Source organism: Perca flavescens, chromosome 20, assembly GCF_004354835.1.
Source record: "Perca flavescens isolate YP-PL-M2 chromosome 20, PFLA_1.0, whole genome shotgun sequence".
NCBI lineage: Eukaryota > Metazoa > Chordata > Actinopteri > Perciformes > Percidae > Perca > Perca flavescens.
Window position 1 is genome coordinate 14,248,932 of NC_041350.1, and position 22,026 is coordinate 14,270,957.

Below are 22,026 nucleotides of genomic sequence, written 5' to 3' on the forward strand. Positions count from 1 at the left end.
ACTCTTTTCTCCAGGCTAAAAACAGTACAACGACCAAAATAAATCAAGTAGACTCATTGAATGTAGTCAACCTTCAGACTTTAATGTCAATGTTTTCGCTGGCGTGAGGGCAGAGCAGGATTGAGACTGCCACCGCTGTGCAGGAGTGAGCAATTTATAGAAAACACATCACGTGTGTGTGCCTGACTGAATCTGCTATTGGCCATTGAGCTTTGAGATGACAAATCAAACCACAAGAGGCATTAAACAACAGAGTTGAGGCACTTGTTAAGGTTGACCAAGTAGTGTTGTATGATCTGTATAAGTAAAGCCAAGAGACAAATACCTGGATATTTCAGTGGTGAGTCAGTCACAACAGCTGGCTAGAAAACAAGCAAATATTGCATGTCAAAGATGTTGGTTACATTTGATCACCATATTCATTGTTCATACAGTTTGTCTGCTTTTGTTGTCATATTCTGCGCTAATTAGCTGTGTGTATCTACCAAAATGTGGTCTGAATAAGTTACATAATCATAACAAACCCTCCAGCTGAGATAACTAGCATATCGCTCTAAGATAAACATTTCAAAAGTACGTGCCAAGAGGTTTACGCAGTGATATAACTTACCGGTCTCAGAATTTCCACATCTGCCACGAGACAGAAAGAAGAGGAAAAGTTTATCAGTAGCAAAAAGTTGACATTCTGTTCGCATTAACAAGTACCATTACTGAGTACACACACATACACAACAGCCCGTGGTCTCTTTAGGCCCTTGACGTAGAGCTTTGGAGGTCTTTCTTTCTAATAAAACAAAGCTTATGGCACATCCTCTAAGCCAGACAGAGAAAGTTGTATCAGAAACGTAGTGCAGACACCAGGCCAAAGGGAAAATGAGAGACAAGGAAATGGATATCTCTGATAATGAAGACAAAAATCCCTAAATATTTACAGAATTGTCGCCTCCTATAAATCAAAATGTTGTAGCTCTGCCAATAAAGTATCTCACGAGCATTAAATCAGGAATATACATTAACAGTAAAGCCTGAGGATTTAGATGTATGGTTAGTGTGGATTACTTGTGTGCATTGCTGTGATGCTCAGAGGGGTTTCACTTTGATGGATGGGGGACATGAATACTACTCCAAATATGTTCGATGTTGGATCAAGCATTCATTTATTTATGGAGATCAAAACATCCTGTTGATGTTTGAATTCTCACGAAACGCAAATAAATTTGCATCCCATAGAGAAAAAAATCATATTGTGTATTACTCAGCTGCCCTGCCTTATGTTTATGCAATGGGTTGTGGTAAAAGTGAATACCATGTTTGGATAACTCCAAGGCCTAAGTGCATAATAGGTACAGAACATTCAGCAGCAGCAACTATTCATCTCTTTACCATTCAGAGTAAACATTTACCAACCTTAAAGTCAACTTGGCAGAGATTTAATGTACCAAACATTTTATTCTCACCTTCCGAATGCTTAGGTGTCTCTCTGGCTGGGTAAGAGGGATGGGGAGGCTGCTGTGGAGTCAGAGGGTACCCAGGTCCTTGTGGTGTCTCAGGGTACTCAGGGTATTGGGGTACTTGTGGCGTCTGTGGATAGCTGGGGTATTGTGGCCTGCTAGGCAGCAGAAGCCAGGGCTGGATGGATGGAGGCTGAGGGAAAGTGGGGCTCTGCTCCTCCCATGAGACTCCTGTGCTCTGCAGATCATCTTCCTCCAGCTGTCTGAGAGAAATCTGCACATCAGAGCGTGAGTAGGTGTATCCGTGACCAGCTGGGCAGATCTCCTTGAAATGGTCTGCGGGGTAGGAAACACATAGCAGCAAACAATGAGCCAGAGTGTAATTGTGGCTCATATTTCTGTTTGATATTCATAGAAATACCACAAGCCATCCGTGTAATACTGTTATGTAGAGCTTGCTGTGTTTTACTGTGTGCTGTGAACGAGGGGGTTGGATTTTGGCTATTGCTGTAGACCTAGCTAGCTGGCAGACCAGTGACAGCTGTCACAGAGGGCTACTAGCAAGGGGATTTAGAAAGACTGGGGGCGGGGGGGTATCTGCCCACTCAAACAGGCACAGCCATGCCAGTGGGGGAAGTAGAGGATCATGTAATTCTGACCGACCTTTGAACTCTGGTGTAGAGGCGTGTGAGTGAGAGGCTAATGGAGGATTGGCTGGCTAGATAAAAGGAGGGAGACTGCACCTCTTTGTGTCAGAGCCCAACAAACCTCAGCGATGGTGAATCCATTACAAGTGAGAAGCACTGTGTTCCCTACCTGACCTAAAAACCAGCAACTCTAGGCCAAAAGAGTCTGGAATAGAGATATGAGTAATGACAGATATGTGGTTGCTGTAAATGCAGGAAACGTGGATATGATAGGCTACTGAATGATGAATTTAAAGTGGAGGGAAATGGGGCTATATATGATCAGGAGCCACATCACAGGAACTGCAGTAAATATGGAATGATAGTAAACGGGCTCCTGTTACCAAGTCACAAGTAATGGGCCTGGCTGCTTGGTTCAGAACATGGCTCAAACAGCTTGTCAGGCCATACAAAAGCCAGCGTTCAAAATAATCAGAGGCTGTGTCTGTATACTGTGTCAGTGCTGGCTGAGCAGCACCATGGAGGTCTGTGTGATATCTGATCTATGACAATCCCCATGAATCACTGGCCAGTACAGACACTCCATAAAACCAGCCTGTTTCTATCAGAGACTTTGAAGATTAGATCGGTATGGAAAAAAAAGAAAGATGACAAATACTTCCCATGTTTCACTTGGCCAAGCTGTTTATTTCTGCTGTGAAGCTTTGCCGGCCTATTAGTGGGGTTTCTCTCTGAGGGTTGGAGTGATAACACAAGACTGACTTCCACTATTATGCAGCCTCCAAAATATGAAAACTGTTATGTTTTTGGTCCTTTTCCACTCCAAACACATTTGGTTATTTTGAACTGCTTTACAAGCCTGGCAAAGAGCAGAATGGTGACGGAGTGGTAAATATTCATTGCCTGGGCTTTCACTACCATTGCTAGCCCTTGCATAAGATTACATGTGACATTTCATATCTGCAAAAGTGTTTAACCCAGCAAATCGTTTTTCAGCAAGTACAGTAAAACGAGAAATGGAAGCTTTAGCTAGCAGATGGACAAGGAGATAAGTCTTGGGTTTAAACAGTGTATGAGTTGTAAAGGAGAATTCGAGACACATGAAGCAGCAGCAGGGTAACTTTTGGTGGCTGTACCTGATCCCGGCAAAGGACAGTGATCACACAAAGGGCCCCAGGCCTTGCCCACTCGGCTGCAGCAGCAGATCTGCTTGGTGATGTGTTGAGCAAGCGGCAGAGAGCATGTGTTTGCTGACACAGATCGGTAGCAGAATGCCCTCTGGTCAGACACAGCCTTGTCCGCTGGGGAGAGAAGTCCATACATCCATCTTATTCAAATGCAATACATGAGATAACGGCCACCGCCTAAATGATGTGTTGCAATACTTACAGACACAGTGGCTCCTGTCAGCGTCTAACATGAAGCCTGGTTTACACGTGCACCTGTAGCTTCCTTTGGTGTTGAGACATTCAGCGTTCTTGCAGAGCCCAGGCAACAGGCACTCATTGATGTCTGTGAAATATGCAGTACGTAAGTCATGGACTCAATTCTCATTATGAAAACATCATGAGACATCTTTTTCCTCTGACAAGAACTTTTTTTGGAACTTACAATAAACCCCTCAACCAAAATGGGTACGATATCAGATTTGGTGTATTGCATTTCACATTGAGTATACAGAGTACTCATGCTTGCAGAGATGATGTAAGGCTTTAGAAATCATTTAAAACTTGAAAGGTGACAAAACATTGCAATAGATCATGCCGTAAAAAAAAAAAAAAAAAAAAAAACAGCTGCTGGGAGGTGATGAAATATGGAAACTTTCAGGTTTCACAATTGTGTGAAAGTAAGGAGGAGTGATGACATGAAGGAAACATATATAATACATTTGACCACTGTAAAGCAGAATATATTCAATCATGTATCCTTCTGACTATAATATATTATAACCTCTCAAGGCTGAGGTAACCTTAACTTTTAAACCTGGACCGTCACACAGAGGAAACAGAAACATGTTTTAGATTATCATCTTCCTCAGCATCTTTCCTTGACAGTGTCCAATAAGGTCACAGCATCCTTCGCTTACGTCAATGAGTGAAAGTCTAAAGAGGTTTTTCCCCCCTGTCTGGCCTTAACCATGTGCTGGAGTGAGACAGTGGCTAGTGGAGTTTGCTTATTGCTCCAACAGTTCCTGAGTCACTAAGCCAAATGGAGGCAAGCAAGCCAGTTAATGTGCCAGCCAGGAGCACAGGGGGACATATTTCAGGCGCTTAGTCATGCGATCACGCTAGGACCAGGCAAAGTTTGTTGTTCTACCGTGTTAAACAAAGAGTACATCATTAGGTCTTTTCCCATTGCTTTGATGACTGAAACTCGACAGCCTGCCACCACAGATTTTCCCATTTCTAATTAATCTGCTCTTGTTTTGTTGTTTTGCTTCCTGCTGGAAAAAGTTAGTTTACAAGGGATTGAGGCTGATAAATTCGGTGGATTGAAGCAAATCCAACGAATGCCACAATGTTCTTTTTGTTGTTTGTTCTTTCTTCTTTTCTATCTTTGTTGGTCTTTGTTTTTCCATTTCTCTTTGCACCTTTCTATCTCTCTTAGGAGAAACTACTTCTAAAGCTGAAGTTGGCCTTATAATGCCAAAGTCTCCAGCCTCTATGTTATGACAATGTAAACAAGCCTCTGTTAGCAAAAGCAACCTGTTTGGATGAGCGGGATATGGCACATACTGTGAAGATAATGAAGCACCACAGATATCACATCTGCCTTTGCTGATATACACGCTCTACAGAGCTAGGAGCAACAATGTTTTTATACAGGTACTGTGGGAGTTTAGTTTAAGCAGCATGCTATCTGGTCAGAGTTCAGGTCAGTGTTGGGCTCAGCCTTCATCACATGGGGTCTTTAATCCATGGTTCGGTTGAGTCCCAGATTAGTGCTATTGTTACAGTCTGCTGGTGGGTTGATTGGGATTGAAACTGACTTCCATGACAACTTGTCATGACCAGCACTAATCTCAACATGTATTTTGAATCTATGCTTGGTTGCTCTCATTGACAAATACTCCTTGTATGTGTCCATCAGCAGCTTTTATCATGATTGTTTTTATTGTCTAATGATACATATATTGATGACTGCAATACATCTAAGAAGTTTCCAAACTCTGCATACAAGTGTCAGCCAGTCTGCTGCAACCTTACTTGACCTTGGCCACTCTTAATTTATGGAAAAACCAATACTCACATAAACACCGGAAGAATTATTTATGGACATGGGAAGCAATTGGTAGTATTCTGCTATGAATTGGCTGTTATGGCTAAAGGGAGTACTATATGACAAATTTGGAAGTCTAAAACCAGAAACTGTGAATAGAGGGAATGCACATTCTCAAAATACAGCCAAAGCAGGCAAATTCCTGCTGTACAACCTAATATATTGAGGTCTCAACCTGATTACCCCAGGCAGTATTCAATATTATAAATGTCAAATGTCAGTGTTTAAAAATTGTTAGTAGCAATTTTATTAAATTGATCCAAAATGTCAAAAGAGTTATGTAAGACCAAGCAAATTGCTTGCTCTGAAATTAAAACAAAGCAAATCCAGAGCTACTATCAACAGCATCCGCACAGACCGAGGTATCTCAACAAATCCTAAGGATATCAGCGCCACTTTTCAATCCTTCTATTCAAAGTTGTATGAGTCCTCCTGCAATCCAGATCTGGCACAGTGCCAGAAGTTCCTAAAAGAACTAAACCTGCCTCTTCTTGACCCAGAGGAGGCAGAAGAACTGGGTCAACCTATAACGTTAGAGGAACTTAAATCAGCATTAAAAACAATTAAAAAAGGGAAAATGCCAGGGTTGGATGGAATTCCATCAGCACTTCTTTTACAGTATTTTTACATATTAGGACCTACCATTTTACAAGCTTTAACTTCAGCCATAGAGAAGGGTACTTTTCACCAACAAACCAACACTGTAGTAATTTCTGTTATACCCAAAAAGGACAAAGATCTTACGGAGTGTTCAAATTATAGACCCATCAGCCTCATTGGGACTTATAGTAAGCTTTATTCCAAAGTCTTGGCACTCCGCTTAGCCCAAGCCATAAGGCAAAATAAAAACTGTAATGTCCACATTAAATCCAATAGTAGCTCAATATCATTATTTGCAGATGATATTTTGTTGTACATCTCTGATCTTGAGGACTCTATTCCAAATATTCTTAAGATCTTCTACGAATTTGGCTCAATCTCTGGCTATAAAATTAACTGGAATAAATCTAATCTTCTTTTATTGAACAACAGACATGTGGCATCAGTCATTAGTGTTACAATACCAACCCAAAGCAAAATTACATATTTGGGCATTACCATACACGCATCGCTACAGCGAGTTGTCCAGGACAACTATGAAACTATATTAAGTAGTGTTCAAAAGGATCTGGCCAATTGGTCTGCGCTGCCAGCATCACTACGGTCCAGGATTGCTGTTGTTAAAATGAACATAGTTCCTTGTGTGAAGTACAATGATCCCCTTACCCCCACCAATACATTTCTGGAAGAAACTTGATACCTTAATTCGGCAGTATATTATCACCAACACATTGACTAATTTTAAACAGGTGGAGGAGCAACTACGCTACACCAATAAGTGGCATTTGAATACCCCAATATGGCACAATGCACCCTTAATGTCTGGTAACAAACCCTTTGCTTGTAAACAGTAGAGTGACAGAGCTATTTATACTTTAGACCAGCTATTCAATGAAAAAGATATGTTGAGTTTTGAAGACCTGAGAGCTAGTTTTGAGGTCGCCAGGACATCTTTCTACCTTTATCTTTGCTTAAGATCAGCCCTAAAATGTTATGGACCGCTATGGGTAAACAGTCTTGAGGCGCAACCGTCATCAAATTTGTGTTGATTTTCCTGTGAGATGATTAGTGTCCAAGATTTATGCTAAACTGATGCAAGTATCCATAGGAGAACTCCCAATAGTAAAGAAATGGGAGCGAGAGCTGAGCTCTGAGGGGAATGCAATTAATTGGGAGACAGTTTGGGACAACTTTTTTACACTGTTCCAAGAACCCAAATCACCAGTATATCCACTTCAACATATGTCATAGAACATATTGGACTCCCCAGAATAGATACTTTTCTAAAGTCATTCCAACTCCCTATTGCACATTCTGTCAACCTGAACAAACTGGAACTTGCATATGGTCTGGGAGTGTGAACAGGTGCATGAGTTCTGGAATAAAACAACATCAATAATATCTGATGTAATAGGATGTCGAATTCCTACTGACCCGATTGTTTTGTTACTCTAAATTACACCTGCTTGGGAGACAGAGGAAAATTTGGCTAGCCGGCTCAACTACAACCAAGAAAATGATAGCTCAATGCTGGCTCCCCCCACTCGCTTTGTATAAAACAGTGGTTGGCGTATTTTCTAGACATAGTTATACTTGAGCTCTCTACAGCAAGGATTAACAAAGCTAAATCATCAACTATCAACCCATGGAAAAGCGCAGCAGCACAAATATCAGACCTAATGACCTCAGCGCCACAAGAACTAGAGGAGAGTGACTAGGCAAGGTGTGATTTCTGTTTGTTTATTTGTTTTATTTTCCTCGAGACCTCGAGGGTGGGTGAGGGTTTTTGTTCTTGTTCAGTTTTCTGTTTCTCTTTTCTGTATGTCTGCATATAAAAAAAACAATAAAAAGTTGATCTTAAAAAAAATGTAATGTAAGACTTCCATCATCACTTCTTTGAAGTGGTGTATAATAATATGACCTGGTTTACCACGCACAACTGCACACACATCTACAATATGTGTGCTTTTCATTTAACAAGAACAGTTACAAATGACCAATTCAGCTGACCTGAGTTCTGGGAAGCAGCTCTGAAGATAAGGAATCATCTCTGAAGTCAGAGAGCAGCGTGTGGTCTGATGGGCCATCTTATCATATCATGGGCGTCATTGAAGGGTCAGAGGACTGCAAGCAGTAAATCATGCCTATTTCCGAATGTGAGACAAGCGCTGCACTGTTCCAATAAAATACGTTGCATACTTCTCGGACAAGGAGCCCCAATTTGGCAAGCTGAACACCATCCTGATAATAAAAAAAAGCAGGTTTTTGCCTCTTCGGCAGTTGCTGCAAGACCTGATATTATTAATATTTTTTTGAGAATGGAGCAGCAGCTGAATGGGACAGAGACTTTAAAGCACTTCAGTAAATATTGTGGGTAACTGGCAGCTTTGCTTTTTTGGAACTCAAGAAATGAGCAACTGAAAGGGAGGAAACATCTTGAAACAATCACAAAAAAGCATGAATAATAAAAAAGATAAATTTCCACGTGTTGGCTAGTTGACACACTATTGGAAAAGAAGTGTGTCCTTGTCCACAGGTCTTTGTTTTTTATTAAAATATGTTTTCCATCTCAATAATTACCTGAAAACATCAATGGGCCAATAGTAGTGTCCTGTGAGGATCAGAAAACATGTTGAACTTGTTGAACCAGTGGGTGAGGCCTGTTATAGATGGAGTCAAAGCTGTCCATTGGACCGTTATGTTGTTGCTTTCCATAGACTTCAGTAAGCATTGGCCTTTGGATTATGACACCATCAATCAAGTCATTGACACAGCTCAAGTGGACTGTCAGAAAAGCGGCATTTTGTTATTGAAAGTGTCTCGTATTCGTGTCATTCAGCCAAGATTTATTTGTTCATGTCAACTGATTCCGGTGCTGTACACTAACAGCAGCAACAAACATAAATCGTCCGAATTCTATAGTGGTAGATTGTCTACAGAGTTGACAATGTGGGTGGTTTTGTGGCTTCATGAACAACCAGCCAGCTAACAACTAGACACCTTGAGGATGCTGCGATAAAGGAAAACATAGTGTATGCTCAGGAACTATTTGTTTTAACATACAGTACAGATGGCTGGGTGAGCTGGCAGTTATACAGCTTTTCTTCTGTTGGAATAAATAATAGGGAGGTAAACAGGTCTGCAACCAAAGATCCCTTCCAAATATGAGTACAAAATTTACCATAATCACAGCCAGTCGTACCATTCTCCACTCAGAACCCCAAAGACCAATTAAAACAGCAGCTCCAGGTGCTTATTGGCTGCTGAACTCTGACCCTGGACCAATTGTAACCTTGACCTGGTTCCCATAGGGGCCAGACATACAGCAAGGAATACTTTTATAGAGGTCCCCAGGGGTCCATGTAAGTATGGAAACATATGGGCAGTAAGTTTTTATCACATTCATGCCATTATATTTAATATAACCTATGTTTTTGTTATGGGTAATAAATAAGCAGCCTATTAAACAACCTATTAAAATATGCAGTAGGGTAAATCACATGATAACATTCAGAAAACTACATACACATTCTTCAACAAATTTTATAGCTTACCTTGACAGTGTGTGAGATTCATCCGTTTAAAACCTTTGGAACATTCCACTTGTCCATTTGCAATTACTGCATATGCTGCAAACAGAAAGAGAAAGCAAAGCTTTAGAAGAGCAAAATTGATCTTACAGTGCCAAGCCTCTCTGTCACAAAGCATTGCATTCATCGCAGAGGGAGAAGAGGAGCTGGGCTTTAGGGGGGGACCATATAACTTACAGATGTGAGCATCTTGGCAAGAGGAAAAATGAGGGGACCCACAGCTGGGCCTCGTGGGACTCCAGAGTGTGTGTATGGAAATGGATCCCCATCAACCGCATTTACAAGACAGCACTGCCATCCAGCAGAATGTAAGGATAACACTCAACGTCATTTATAATCACATTACCTATAACTCTCCTCAACCCCTAGGGACAGATGAAGGAAGTGCTTACATCATAAATATGTTGAGGAAGCCTACGTGACAGCCCTGACCTTTATCATCAACTACAGTGAAAATCTACTTAAACAAGAGACTAATACTTTAACTGTGCACACACTAGGAAGGACGATTAATGTGCGGCTCACAGGAAGGTGATTGGCTCAAAACTTCTTTTTGCTTGTTTTGCCAAGGCAATAAAAATCATATGGTGTGTGCTTCAGGTGTGTACATAGAGGTTCACAGACATGCTGCAGTAAATAAGCCAGTTTGGCTATAGTGACAGAAGGCTGAAAACATGATGTCATTACTCATTCGGAACACAGTCAAGCCCCATCATGCTCCATTAAATGTACAGAGAGGTCAATGAGACTATCACATGGTAAAGAAAAAGTCTCTGTTTGTGTTTGAGTGTGTCTGTATGTTTGACAGAGAGAGAGCGGGTGTGTATGAGGTTCTATATGTTTCTAAAGAGAGACAGGGGGGATTATTGGCAGCAGATCTTTCCATGACATAAACTAAGATGAAGAATTTTGCTTCATATCGTGTTGAAAGGAGATGATCCAACCTCTGATTTTGGAGGGAAAAATGTGTGTTTGGGTGAAGAAAGCTCTAAGAATAACGACATGCTTATTAGCATGACGGAATTGTTTCTCACTGTAACAGTCAATTCAGATTACAGTCACAAATCAGACAGCTTAAAGCAATGATCATAGAACCTTTTTTTTTTTTTTTTTTTTTTTTTTTTTTTACAGTATTGCTTCCTGATGATGATAGCCATGTTTCTGTTTAGCACATAAACGCACTGGAAAAAAAGTTGTTTCTGCCAAGATTTCAAAAAGCTATTTGGTGGCATATGTACAACAAGGTTTATGTCTCAGCTAAAACTGGCTTTTCAAATTCATGAACTTCAATAGGAATTTTACTTTTCCAAAATATGAAACTTGATGTTTTAAAAAAAAAAAAAAAAAAAAAAAAAAAAAAAAATATATATATATATATATATATATATATATATATATATATATATAAATAATGGTGGAATACAATTTCACATTCATTTTTAACTGCATCATCATCCAATGAGAGTAAACTTGGAGAGAAATCATGGCATTCAACATTTCCCACTCACAGAAAACAGGAACAAATGACAGTGATGACAATCGGGTTTGGTTTACACCATGGCCAGAAAAAAATGATATTTTACCAAAGTACAGCACTGCTTTGAACTTGCTGCCACAGCAATGAAGGGTTGAAAACAGAGGTGACGCATGCAAGAAACTACAGTCACAGCCCTGCCAGCAAAGACAACACATCTTGTCCCCTGGCAGAGTGTGCTGGGAAAGGGAGAAAAGTTCTGTGTTTGTGACCAAAGCTCCAGAAAACCAGCGTGTTAATATGTACGACTGAAAGGGGGCTCGGGGCAGATCTAAACAGCTATCTGGATGCCTGACTGCAGGTAAGCAGCAGGACTAGACAAGATCACATCAGCCACCTACGCCACCAGACCAGCAAACATATACAATGAATCTGTGTTACTCTGCTATTTGTTTTAGAAGCTCAGACATTCATTTTCAAGTTTGGTAACTGGAAAGAATTAGGCACCGTATGTATTGGGGTTCCAAACCCAGTGGCCAGAAAAAAAGACTTTCAATACACAGTAGTCTCACATTGCCAAACTTTCCTCCACAGCGCTGCGGGGGAGGGTCTGGCGAGTCCACACAGCATTCCGGGATGGGAGAAAAACGTACTCTGGTTTATTGGCATTTCTTTAAACCAATCACAATCGTCTTGAGCGGCACTAAGCGCCGGACAGAACAATAGCGCCGCTGCAAAATAGCCTCCGGAAAGGACTTGTCTGGGTGGAACATGTGTACGTTCAAAGGTTGTTTTAGTTTTTCAACAGAAAACTCAGATTGGACAGAAAGTCTAGCTAGCTTTCTGGATTTACCCTGCAGAGATCTGAGGAGCAGGACTTCCAGTATGCTCTGCGAGTGGTGAGACGCATATGGGAGCCGCTCTGTGAACTCGACTTTTAAAATATATTTTTAGTGAAGCCTACTGTTTACTATTCGATTCGTATTGTCTCCAATGACAATCGACCACTTCTGCATGTACAAAATGCCACGAAAGGGACCTAAATCCGACTCAGAGCAGACAACTGAAGCTAACGCTAGCGACCCCGACGGTAAGCTAGCTACGGCCACTGAAACCCCGGGTCCGTCCACGGGGACTGAGCTCACGCCCGCCTTGATCGAGAAGTTGCTAACTACAACCATTAGGAAGGAAATTTCCGAATTGAGGACTGAGTTTCTTTTAGAACTTCGTAAGTCACATTCTGCTCTGGTGGGCACTATCGAGGACCACGGAACCAGAATCGTGCAGACCTGCAGCCTCCAAAATGTTGAGAAGTGGTGCGCTGCTTTAGCCACAGAAAATCAACTCCTCCGGGAGAAGACTGATGACCTCGAAAACCGCGCATGGAGAGTGAACCTCCGGGTTTACAGGCATCCCCGAGGGTGTCGAACAGGGAAGACCGTCTGATTTTATGTCATCCTTTTTCACCACCCTGTTTGGAGAAGAGATCTGAGGAGCAGTTAACCATAGTCCTCCGGAATTTAAATCCACCGGAGTTTAAAATTCCAACACAAAGTAAGCGGAGGGTACCGGACATCTGGCTGAAAAGAGTGAAATCCGGCAGAATTTCCGGCGGCAACGGAGCAATCCCGGAAGTGGAACGTCGTGGATATAGACTACCAACACAGCAATCCTGAAAACATCTACCATCAATACAGCATGAGTTTGTGTCATTTTCCCAGGAGTGACTGGAATGTGTACCACATGGAGGCTTTGGGAACACAGTCCTGGAAGCTGAGTTATGTTTTGGTCCTGCTGTGACCCAGTGGACCAGGCAGGGTCAATGTACCTGAGGGTTGACAAAGCAGAAGTGGGTCAACATGAAGGGGGCAACGGGAAAAGGGGGGCACTGTGTCAAAGCAGTGGCCTTGTTTCTGTCTGCCCACCTTCTCATCTTCCTCCACACCCTCCTAATCCCCCTTTCAAAGTTTCTGAGTAATGAGCTGTTGTGGTAGGGCGGTGGGCACGCCCTCCTGCAGCGATGGGATCAGGGAAAGTCTGGCCTGAGTGACAGCAGGGCGCATATGCCAAGGGAAGCCCAGTGGGGGAGTTTCGGGTGTCTCAATAACGCTTATTAGCAGGGAGGTGAGGACTTCTGCAGTCAGTAACAACTTCAACATGAATATGAGAGACAGCTCATTTCAAAACTCTGCTTGTCTTAAAACGGCTTGAGATGTTGTAAAAGTCTTAAGCAGCTTTAAGACCTAATTATTTAAGAAGACATTAAGTAGTGATGTAAAGTTGGCATGTTTCCACATATACAAAACACATTTACAATTAATGTTCATAAAACTTTATTTGCACAGGGATATCATAAAAGATATCATTTGGCTGATTGTACTTTACTACATTTCCTCATTTGCGTCTTGGATCTAAAAATGTTTGTTATGAGAGTTCAGTTCAGTAGATCTTTATTGTTCCTTCGGGGCAATGTGTTTGCAGTAAGGTTTTAAAAACCAGCTGCTGAAATTCACCATACAGAGGTTGACAACAGCCCTACTATGTACAGTAAATACTGGCTGCTTTTTGTAGGATGCATTTATTTTAAGATACAAAGAGTCTTGGCTGTTGGATTAATCAATTATTTTTGTAATGTTGAGCAAGGTTTGATACATCACTGTAGTTGTGTCTGAATCCTGGGCTACTGTACCAGCAAATCAGAACCATGACTTCTGAGCATTTACCTCAAGAAAGGATGATAAGCCCCAGGACTAAAAATCATTGACAACTTGGCCATGTAATTTTAATTATTGTTTAAAAAGGCTAAGAATTACAGTATTCTGAGAGGATTTAATTATGTGTCCGTTCTCATGCTTGTTTCTACAGTCATTTGTTGGAGTTACACAGGCAGTGGCTTGCAAGAGTGAGCTTAAGCTGCGCATCATTAGTGTCACCCTTGGTTACAAAGACTGTAGACCCAGACTGGTCTGTATCCACTGAGGGTACAGACAGAGGCTTTCATTTGTTGTGTATCCATGTAGTCCTTTTCAACAAAAGACTTTGTCACCCCTTACTAATTTATTGTCCGTATCCACTGAATGGTGTTGTGCATTCCACTGGCAACTGTTCAATAATATTTGCTTAAATTCCCTGACCTGAAAGTGTAATTCAAATTCCTTGGAGCTTCTTGATAGATGGTGCTGTCCTAAATTGGATCTGAATAAATCCCTCTATCAAACATGAAACTTAACTTTGCTCTATGCAGGGCCCTGCTGAGGGTATTCAAATGAAAGGACAGCTTATGCTAAATGAGAGAAAGTAAAGAGAGAAGGAGGCAGGAGGCTGAGAATGAAGAGAGTTTATAGTCAGATGGGTTTCTCAGCTGCACAGAAATCTTTAGTTGCTAATTTGGTAAAATCACTCTGTAGACCACCCGGGCCGGAGGCTGTTCTTCTAAGACAATTGAGAGGTCTGGTCCATCAATCACAGGGCTCAGAGCCCTTCACCAGCTTCCCCAGGGACCTGCCTGCCTGGGAGGCAACCTCAGAGTTGGGCTTCTCCCTTATTTGACTGGAAAACTTGAGAATGGGTAGGAGATGGAGAATAGAAGAGGGATTGATGCCATCCATAGGACGGGAACAGGACACAACCAACACCAAAGCCAAGTCCTCCTCAGGACCCTTACAGCAATTTACTTTTTGACATGCCGCCACGGGACAAACTGGTTCTGCTGAAAGAAAACCAGGAGCAAACAGAGCTCTTTAATCACCACAGAGGGTTTCAGGTCTTTTGAGTCTCTAAGATGGCAAAGCCATCTCTTCTTGGCCTCTGATCCAATGCTTGATTGGAGCAAGCAGCTTAAAGGGAAGTCATTTGTTTTCAAAACAGAATGTCTCCTTGGCACGCGCCACATTTGCCATTCTGGCACGGTCCATATCACATGCCCTGTAAATAATGTGCCCCTGCCAGTAAAGCAGAGGCTAATCACTTAGGACACATGGAATCAATATCAACTTCCTCCTGCTGATACAGACATAGACATAAAACCACTGCACAAGCTACAAGATATTTGCTCAATCATTAACAGTCTTAGCTTTGTATCTGTATGATATTGCTATTACCATCCCACGGCACATGTGAAGCAACAAAAAGGGTTGATTAGGAGATTTTTTCATTTTTCTGCAACATTAAATCTGTACTCAAAACATATTTTTCATTGTTCCTATTTACGAAAGTATGCATTTTACATCTTTGTTTGTAGTTTGACAATTTTGCTTAACGCCCTTCTCCAAGCTTCTGATGGCAATGGAACCCGCATCAAACACACATTTAAAACAGACCCACATTCCTCTATAATCTCCAAGTCACTGTGGAATATTAACCACCTAAGCTAGTTCCAAAAGAAGGCATGCCACGGTGCATTCCCAATAAAAATGTGCTTGACTTTGCTTGTATCCAATTAAGAAATGCAACACAAATTTCATATCCATCTGCCTCCAACTGGGATGTCTTGTAGTGGTAAGGTCTGCTCCACACTGATTAGCCACACTGCTGCCCAGCTAATAGATTCCATCATTCTAGTTGTGAAGGGATAACACTAAGTCAACATCAATGAATCAAATGCTGTCAAAGATATGTGACTATGTGTCTACATCTAATCACCATAAGAAGCTGCTGTGGAGCTGTTCCAGCGCATCTGTTCCCTCGCTGCCTATTTCTAAAGGGCAAAGTCTCTGCATCTCTGGTTTTTGTTGGTTATTAACAAGTATTCATGTTTGATCAGAGCTAATAAAAAGTAATAAGCACAGGCTTTGGCCCCTCAATGTATGTCTGATTTAATGTCTGGATGATAGATGGGAGATTTGGGGGAAATGAGTTCCTGTGGGAAGATCTGTTGAGCCCTGTAGGCCCCCTCCTTCTTTGCCTCATCTGACTATTGATCTAAACCTCATGAAGAATAGTGTCCCCATTACAAAGATACACAGAGAGACACAGAAAGGAGGGGTGGAGGGGGGGTGGCGCTCAGGCAGTGACAGCATGATGACCTTGATGACCCAGGGAGGTAGAGTTAGAAGAAGCCAAGGCTCCTGTGGGTGTGTTGGTTACTTTAAGCCCTGGGGACATCTGATCTGGCTCCCTGGGAAGCCTCCCAGCCTCGCAGACAGGGAGAGTCACGGAGAAGGAAGCTGCCCAGTAATGACAGATGGTAAGACAAACGGCTTGTGGAATTCCAATAGCTGTGAAACTCACAGTGAGGGAGGGGCTGCCAGCACAATTATACAGAGTCATGCCAACGCTACAGGATGGGTCAGACTCGGGCCACAGCAAATGTCCTTCAGTTGGCTTTGGGAACCTCAGATTACTTTACTGAAATTAAATATATCCCAGGAGTTGCACAAACAACTATACCCTGGCTCTTGGCTTTTCAAATATAAACTTCCTCTCAGTTTCTGTTATGTGCTCTTCATGGGACCTGGAAATCAAATTTCCATTCTCACTTGACTCACTCAGTCACTCGTCAGCTCTCGTAGTCGAGGACAGTTTTGACCCCCTCTGCAGGACATCAGATTCTCCATCAGAAATGACAACCCTAGATTGAATTAGTTTTTTTGTTCACGCCACCTTATCATCAGAAACAGAGGGATGGAGCTGACTACAGCCTCCTCTGGTTGATCTGGATCTCATTATGACCCAGGAATACTCAGTATGTGACTTTTAAAGGCTCTGGCTCCTGAAGGCTTCAGCTCCCACCGAGATGGGACATACCGGCAATCATGCCTCTATAACGTCAGCCCTGCTTCACATACACACACATTACATACCCTTATTGCCACAACATTGACATATAGTCCTTGGTGTATAATAATAAATAACTAGAAAATTCCACAAGAAATTTTGACAGTGTGCCTACTACTTGGTGCACATCCGAATAGCACCGGCTAACAGTAAATCTGCTGTTTGACACGGCCCAAACTAAAGAGTCTCCAAGATAGGAGGAGGAGTTTGTGTTTGGTTATTCAGAATTTTTGAGAAACTATTCAAACTTTAAAATGTTCCACATCTTTCATACATTCAGGGTAGTATTCAACTTTCAAATCACATTAATACTTTTAAAAATATTCAAACTTCTTTGAGACTTTGAAAAAAAAAGCCCTTCTGACATTTTTACATTAGTGTGTTTTGGATCGAATGTACAGACTCAGAGTGGCATTATGTAAGGCACAGTGACCTTCCAAGTGAAGCCGTGTCCAACTGCCGCACTGCCTCCTGTATTAAATCATACAAGAAATACCAGGAGGAGAACAGAAAGAGGCCCTTTTTGGATAGCTACTGTCCTCACATTTCTGACACAACACACACCATTCTTGCACAGGATGATCAGCAGGGTGTCATGATATCTGTCACAGTATTAAACATTAAGCGATAGTAGTTAGGGTTTTTTGAGCTAGAAGCAGGACTATCTAAGGTGCGCTAGAGCCTCGTCTCTGTGAAAACACCTATCGGTGTTGAGGCCTGAAGTCAGATAGGAGTCAGTCAGTTGGTCAGTTAGTCCATCATGACATCATGTTAGCTGAGAAATAACACATCTTCTCCTTTTTCATCTCCTCTCCTCATCCTTTCTTCTTCTACTCTTCTTGTCCTCTCCTTTTCTCCTCCTGTGGCAGTATGTGTTGCTAAAGTGATTTGTGCACTGAAGGAGTGGGGGGGAGACTGTGTGTTTGACAGGTCAAAAATGTCCATTTAATGATTATAACTCTGAAGTTCGTTCTTTAATTCAAAAACCGTGGGTCCAAACGGCAAAAATATTATCATCACAAGAAAGATAAAAGTCTGGCGAACGCATTGATGTGGTTTTTATGTTTGTTTTGTCAAATATATGCGACACAGAGCAGGTAACAAACAGGGAACCTTCTGCGTCCTTCCAGATATTTTTTTTCCATTGGTTCTATCTGCAGTTGGTAAAAACAGAGACAAAAGTTTAAATCCGGTGGATTCCATAGTTTCCGGTACATGTCTGCGACCGGCACAAAATTTCCTACAGTTTGACCAACCATGATGTATGAACAGTGAAAACTGTAGGGGAGAGAGCAATTTGTTTAGAAAAATTTCAGAGAATCGTACTGCAGCTCCCCCCTCTGTCCTCCCCTCTGGCTCTCAACATTCTGTCCCATACACACACATGGGAAAATCTGAAACGGTCTGAAAACTGGACGATACATAAACTGTGATTTGGTAGAAACCGTGCTTGATCAGAATGCTCATTATTTTAATTATTTTCCTACATTAAAGTATGGCGATACAGTATGGCCCCAAAGAGGGGGTGTTTTCAGCTATGTTAAAGGAGTTCTCCTTTAAGCGATTTCCCGAAGATTTTGTGAAAACCGCGCTGCAAATCTCTAAGAAAACTCATAGCACTCTACAGTTATTGCAGCACATCGGCATACTGAATAACCAGCTATATAATGTCAGCTATGTGTTGAAATGCATATACATTCACAGACTTCACAAAGAGACACAACCAGACTGCAACCGCAGCAATACATCATGAGACTATATTTGTATATAGCATTGTGCTGATTATCAGTCGATACTGTACCTTTACCTATATCGAGTGAGGCTGATGCAAACATAGTGACATTGATGTGGAGGCAGGATGGGCCTAGAAGAGGTTAATAGAGATATGTGAAGTAAATAAAGGTGGCAAATACTTACTAAAACAGAACTGTCGCCATCATAGTGTGGTCATGTTGGTATCATATACATAAATGTAATAAAGAAAATGAAGTAGCAATGCTTCCTCTCAGTCAACAGTGCATTTTGTAACCTGCTATAAACTGACCAATGGTAGCGTTACACCCCAAAATACAAACTAGGCTTTCATGAGTTCATTATCACATACTTAACAACAGACACAGGAGACTCTAATAAAGCTGTACGACTTTTCCCCACACTGCAAGCCAACAACTGACCAATTCACTGAGAAATAAAAGGTTGTTTTTCAGGGGCTGTCGTCTTCAGGCTATATATCAATCCTGACAAACACGTAAGAAAGCATACATCTTGGCCAGTAAGAGAGAAATGCAGCTGAAAGCTCTAGCCAAGTGTTTAAACTGAGAACAATAACACTCAAGAGGAATTCAAAGCATTTATCTTATTAAACATACTACATGACTTCATTTTGACTTCATTTTTCATCTCTTTCATTCTCTTTATTCTTCCTTCCCTGCCTGCGTGTGTCCTGGGACCCCAGGCTTACAGTGTGCTGCCCCAAAAAAACAACCACAAAAATGAGCAAATGGGGTATTCACTACGTTTCTCCCCCAGACTTCAAAGGAGGGAGCAGAGGAAAACATCTGGGAGCCAAAGGAGATCGTGCCGGCGACTTAGGAATCTGGCATGCCGAGGGAGATAGCGAGAGGGAGAGAAAAGAATGGATCATCGTCTATGATAGATGGAGGAGACGGAGAGGGATAATGTCTGCTTCTGATTAGGGTCTGATCAGACATTAAACAGGGTACGGGGACTTTGACAGCCAACTGACATCTGCGGGCATAGCCATAATAGGAATGTATGTATAAGTGCCGGGAAATGTCCCCATGTGCCACCAAATAAGCACGCCCTCCAAATAACACGCAGAGCTGTCAGGCCGAGTCTCCATCTACAGTGAAGAGTGTCACCACCCACCCTGCCTGCCGGCATGCAACCACCCTGCTGCTGTTTCTCGAACCTACCGCAGCTTTGGTTGGGAAGCAGCTGAACTGCGGTTGTTCATTTCCTCAAGGCCAAATTGGCTCGATCTGCCCGCAGGGTGGGGGGCACTCCTGCCAGGCTCTCATCTTCATGCTAAATGTGTTTTCATTTGCTTCCTAGTTTTGGTTTTATGGAAGCGAAAAACAGCTTCATTTTTACAACTGGGTGCATGGCAATGTCACACAGCCACCTCAGAGGAGTTCAGGATTCTAATGAAGGCTGCTATGTGCTTTTCCTCATCAGTATCGTTGAGGCCTGTGATAAATGCTGTAAAAGTCCACCAAGCATAAACAACTGCTGCTGCATCACTGACTAAACGCCTAAATATACAGCACTATGAAAGTAGCGCCCAGCTGCATCTTGTTGTTTCGAACCAATGTGAATGATAGCACAAGAATACCAAGAGATCAACATACCAAAGGCACAACAGAAAATAATACCAACAGAATTAGACTAGATTAGAAATAGATTAAATTTAAGTGTGTAATGGAACAGAGCGGAACAAAAATTGCTCGGATCTAATGGCTTTAGTCAGGAGGGCTTACCTGGTTTGGTTGGACACTTGTGGCACTTGTTTAGACCCCAGGAGGTGCCCACGCTTCCACAGCAATCATCCTGTTTGGTTAGGCCTGGCAAAGGCTTGCCACACTACAAAAACACACATCTGCATTAAATCTCAGAAACGAGTTCTGAGAATGAGTGTTACATGTTTGTGCATGCATGCTTGTTTGTGTTCAAATGTATGTGTGTGTGTGTGTGTGTGTGTGTGTGTGTGTGTGTGCGTGTGTGTGTGTGCGTGTGCGTGTGCGTGTGTGTGTGTGTGTGTGTGTGTGTATTGGCAAGGGCAGAATTTGTAAGTGTGTTCGTGTCAGAGTGTGCGTGTACACCTATCTGCAAAGACAGAGTGAACCAGACACATCTGAAAGTAGTTAGTTGGAGGAGGACATAAGCGCTGAGTCTCAAGAACAACTTATTATGGCACTTGGCTAATTGTGAAATGGAAATTGGAAATTGAGAAATTCCTATCAGACCTTATTGGATTTTTGGCCAATAGAGACTGAGGCAACAGAGAGGACATTCTTCTGGAGAACACCAAACTGGCATACTGGCAGTAGAAGAGGGGGAAACTACCGCCTAAAGCTTTTGTACGCTCCATCTCTGGGGCAGTTCTATTGGGGTTCTGGAAAAAAAAAAACATTGTGACTGGAGGCTTTAATTTCAAGCTCTCTATGAAACCAGAGTAGAGAAAATAGGAGCTGCAAATCAGCACAAACAAACTTGTTCAAGGAATAATGCTGGCAAAAACAACTCTACTGCAGATCGTGTTGTTGCGAGAGTAATCCATAACGGCTTATCACAGCCAAGAAAACATATGCTATATTAAGCCTCAGATTAGCCAAACTCACGCACTGCCACTTAAGCACTTCCCTTTCCTAACATCTTTTTTTCCCCCTTTGATGCATATCTGTTATGACAAACGTACATTATCCTGACCATGCAAAGTACAGAAAATCTGCGGTGCATGCCATACTTTATGCACGGTACCATACACACCATGAAAGTCATTTGAGTTACAAAGAGAACCACATGGGCTGATTTGTAAGCTTAATCTTTCTCCTCTGAACGCATCCTAACTCATAAAATACCTACGACGGGGAACTGGTGGAACATGAGATGACCAGTGTGGTCAGATCTCATAAATTCTGGACATGACGTTTGAGACAGCAGCAATCAGAGTAGGTGATGGGATGAGAACGGAATGGTACCTGTGGTAAAACAACACTTTGAGTCACTGGTATCAACACCTATGATGGGCTAGGATACACCAGGTGGCTCACATCAGCTCGTGATGACAGTGTACATAGTGTGGTTTAATGACTTAACACAATACCTGTCCATCGACTGTTTCCTGAAAGCATCTTCCAACATGTCCGTTGTAACGGTTGTGCGGTTGGGCGTGGCCATTCCCATTGGTGTGGGGGTGCCTGCTGCTATGCTCATTGGTGGGTTCATGTCCATTGGAGCGCTGCTGGACAGAGTGAGCCCCATCTGTGGTGGCCGGTCTCTGCCCAGGCTGAACCCGAGCTACTTGGTGGATATGGACTTCGGCATCTGGAGGGTGCTGAATGTGTACGTTCACCAAGGATGGGTGGAGAGACACTGGAGAAGGAGAGACCCACAGTTTACACATTATAGTGGATAGTTTGTAGTTTCAAATTTTGGATAGTGTAAGTGGAAGCATCCTCAGGCAAGGG

General features: G+C 42.2%; 1 protein-coding gene across 2 annotated transcripts in view; it reads right to left on the reverse strand.

The window, feature by feature from the left end:
• Positions 1-22,026, reverse strand: part of LOC114546651 (latent-transforming growth factor beta-binding protein 2) — a 95,836-nt gene that overhangs the window by 29,135 nt on the left and 44,675 nt on the right. For both annotated transcript variants that reach the window (XM_028565599.1, XM_028565598.1), the window contains exons 7-14: positions 21,663-21,931; positions 20,317-20,419; positions 9,532-9,606; positions 3,488-3,610; positions 3,235-3,399; positions 1,458-1,787; positions 611-630; positions 326-362 (exon numbers count right to left, since the gene is read on the reverse strand). In XM_028565599.1, the coding sequence (XP_028421400.1) occupies positions 326-362; positions 611-630; positions 1,458-1,787; positions 3,235-3,399; positions 3,488-3,610; positions 9,532-9,606; positions 20,317-20,419; positions 21,663-21,931 (1,122 nt within the window). The remainder of the gene's footprint in view (positions 1-325; positions 363-610; positions 631-1,457; positions 1,788-3,234; positions 3,400-3,487; positions 3,611-9,531; positions 9,607-20,316; positions 20,420-21,662; positions 21,932-22,026) is intronic.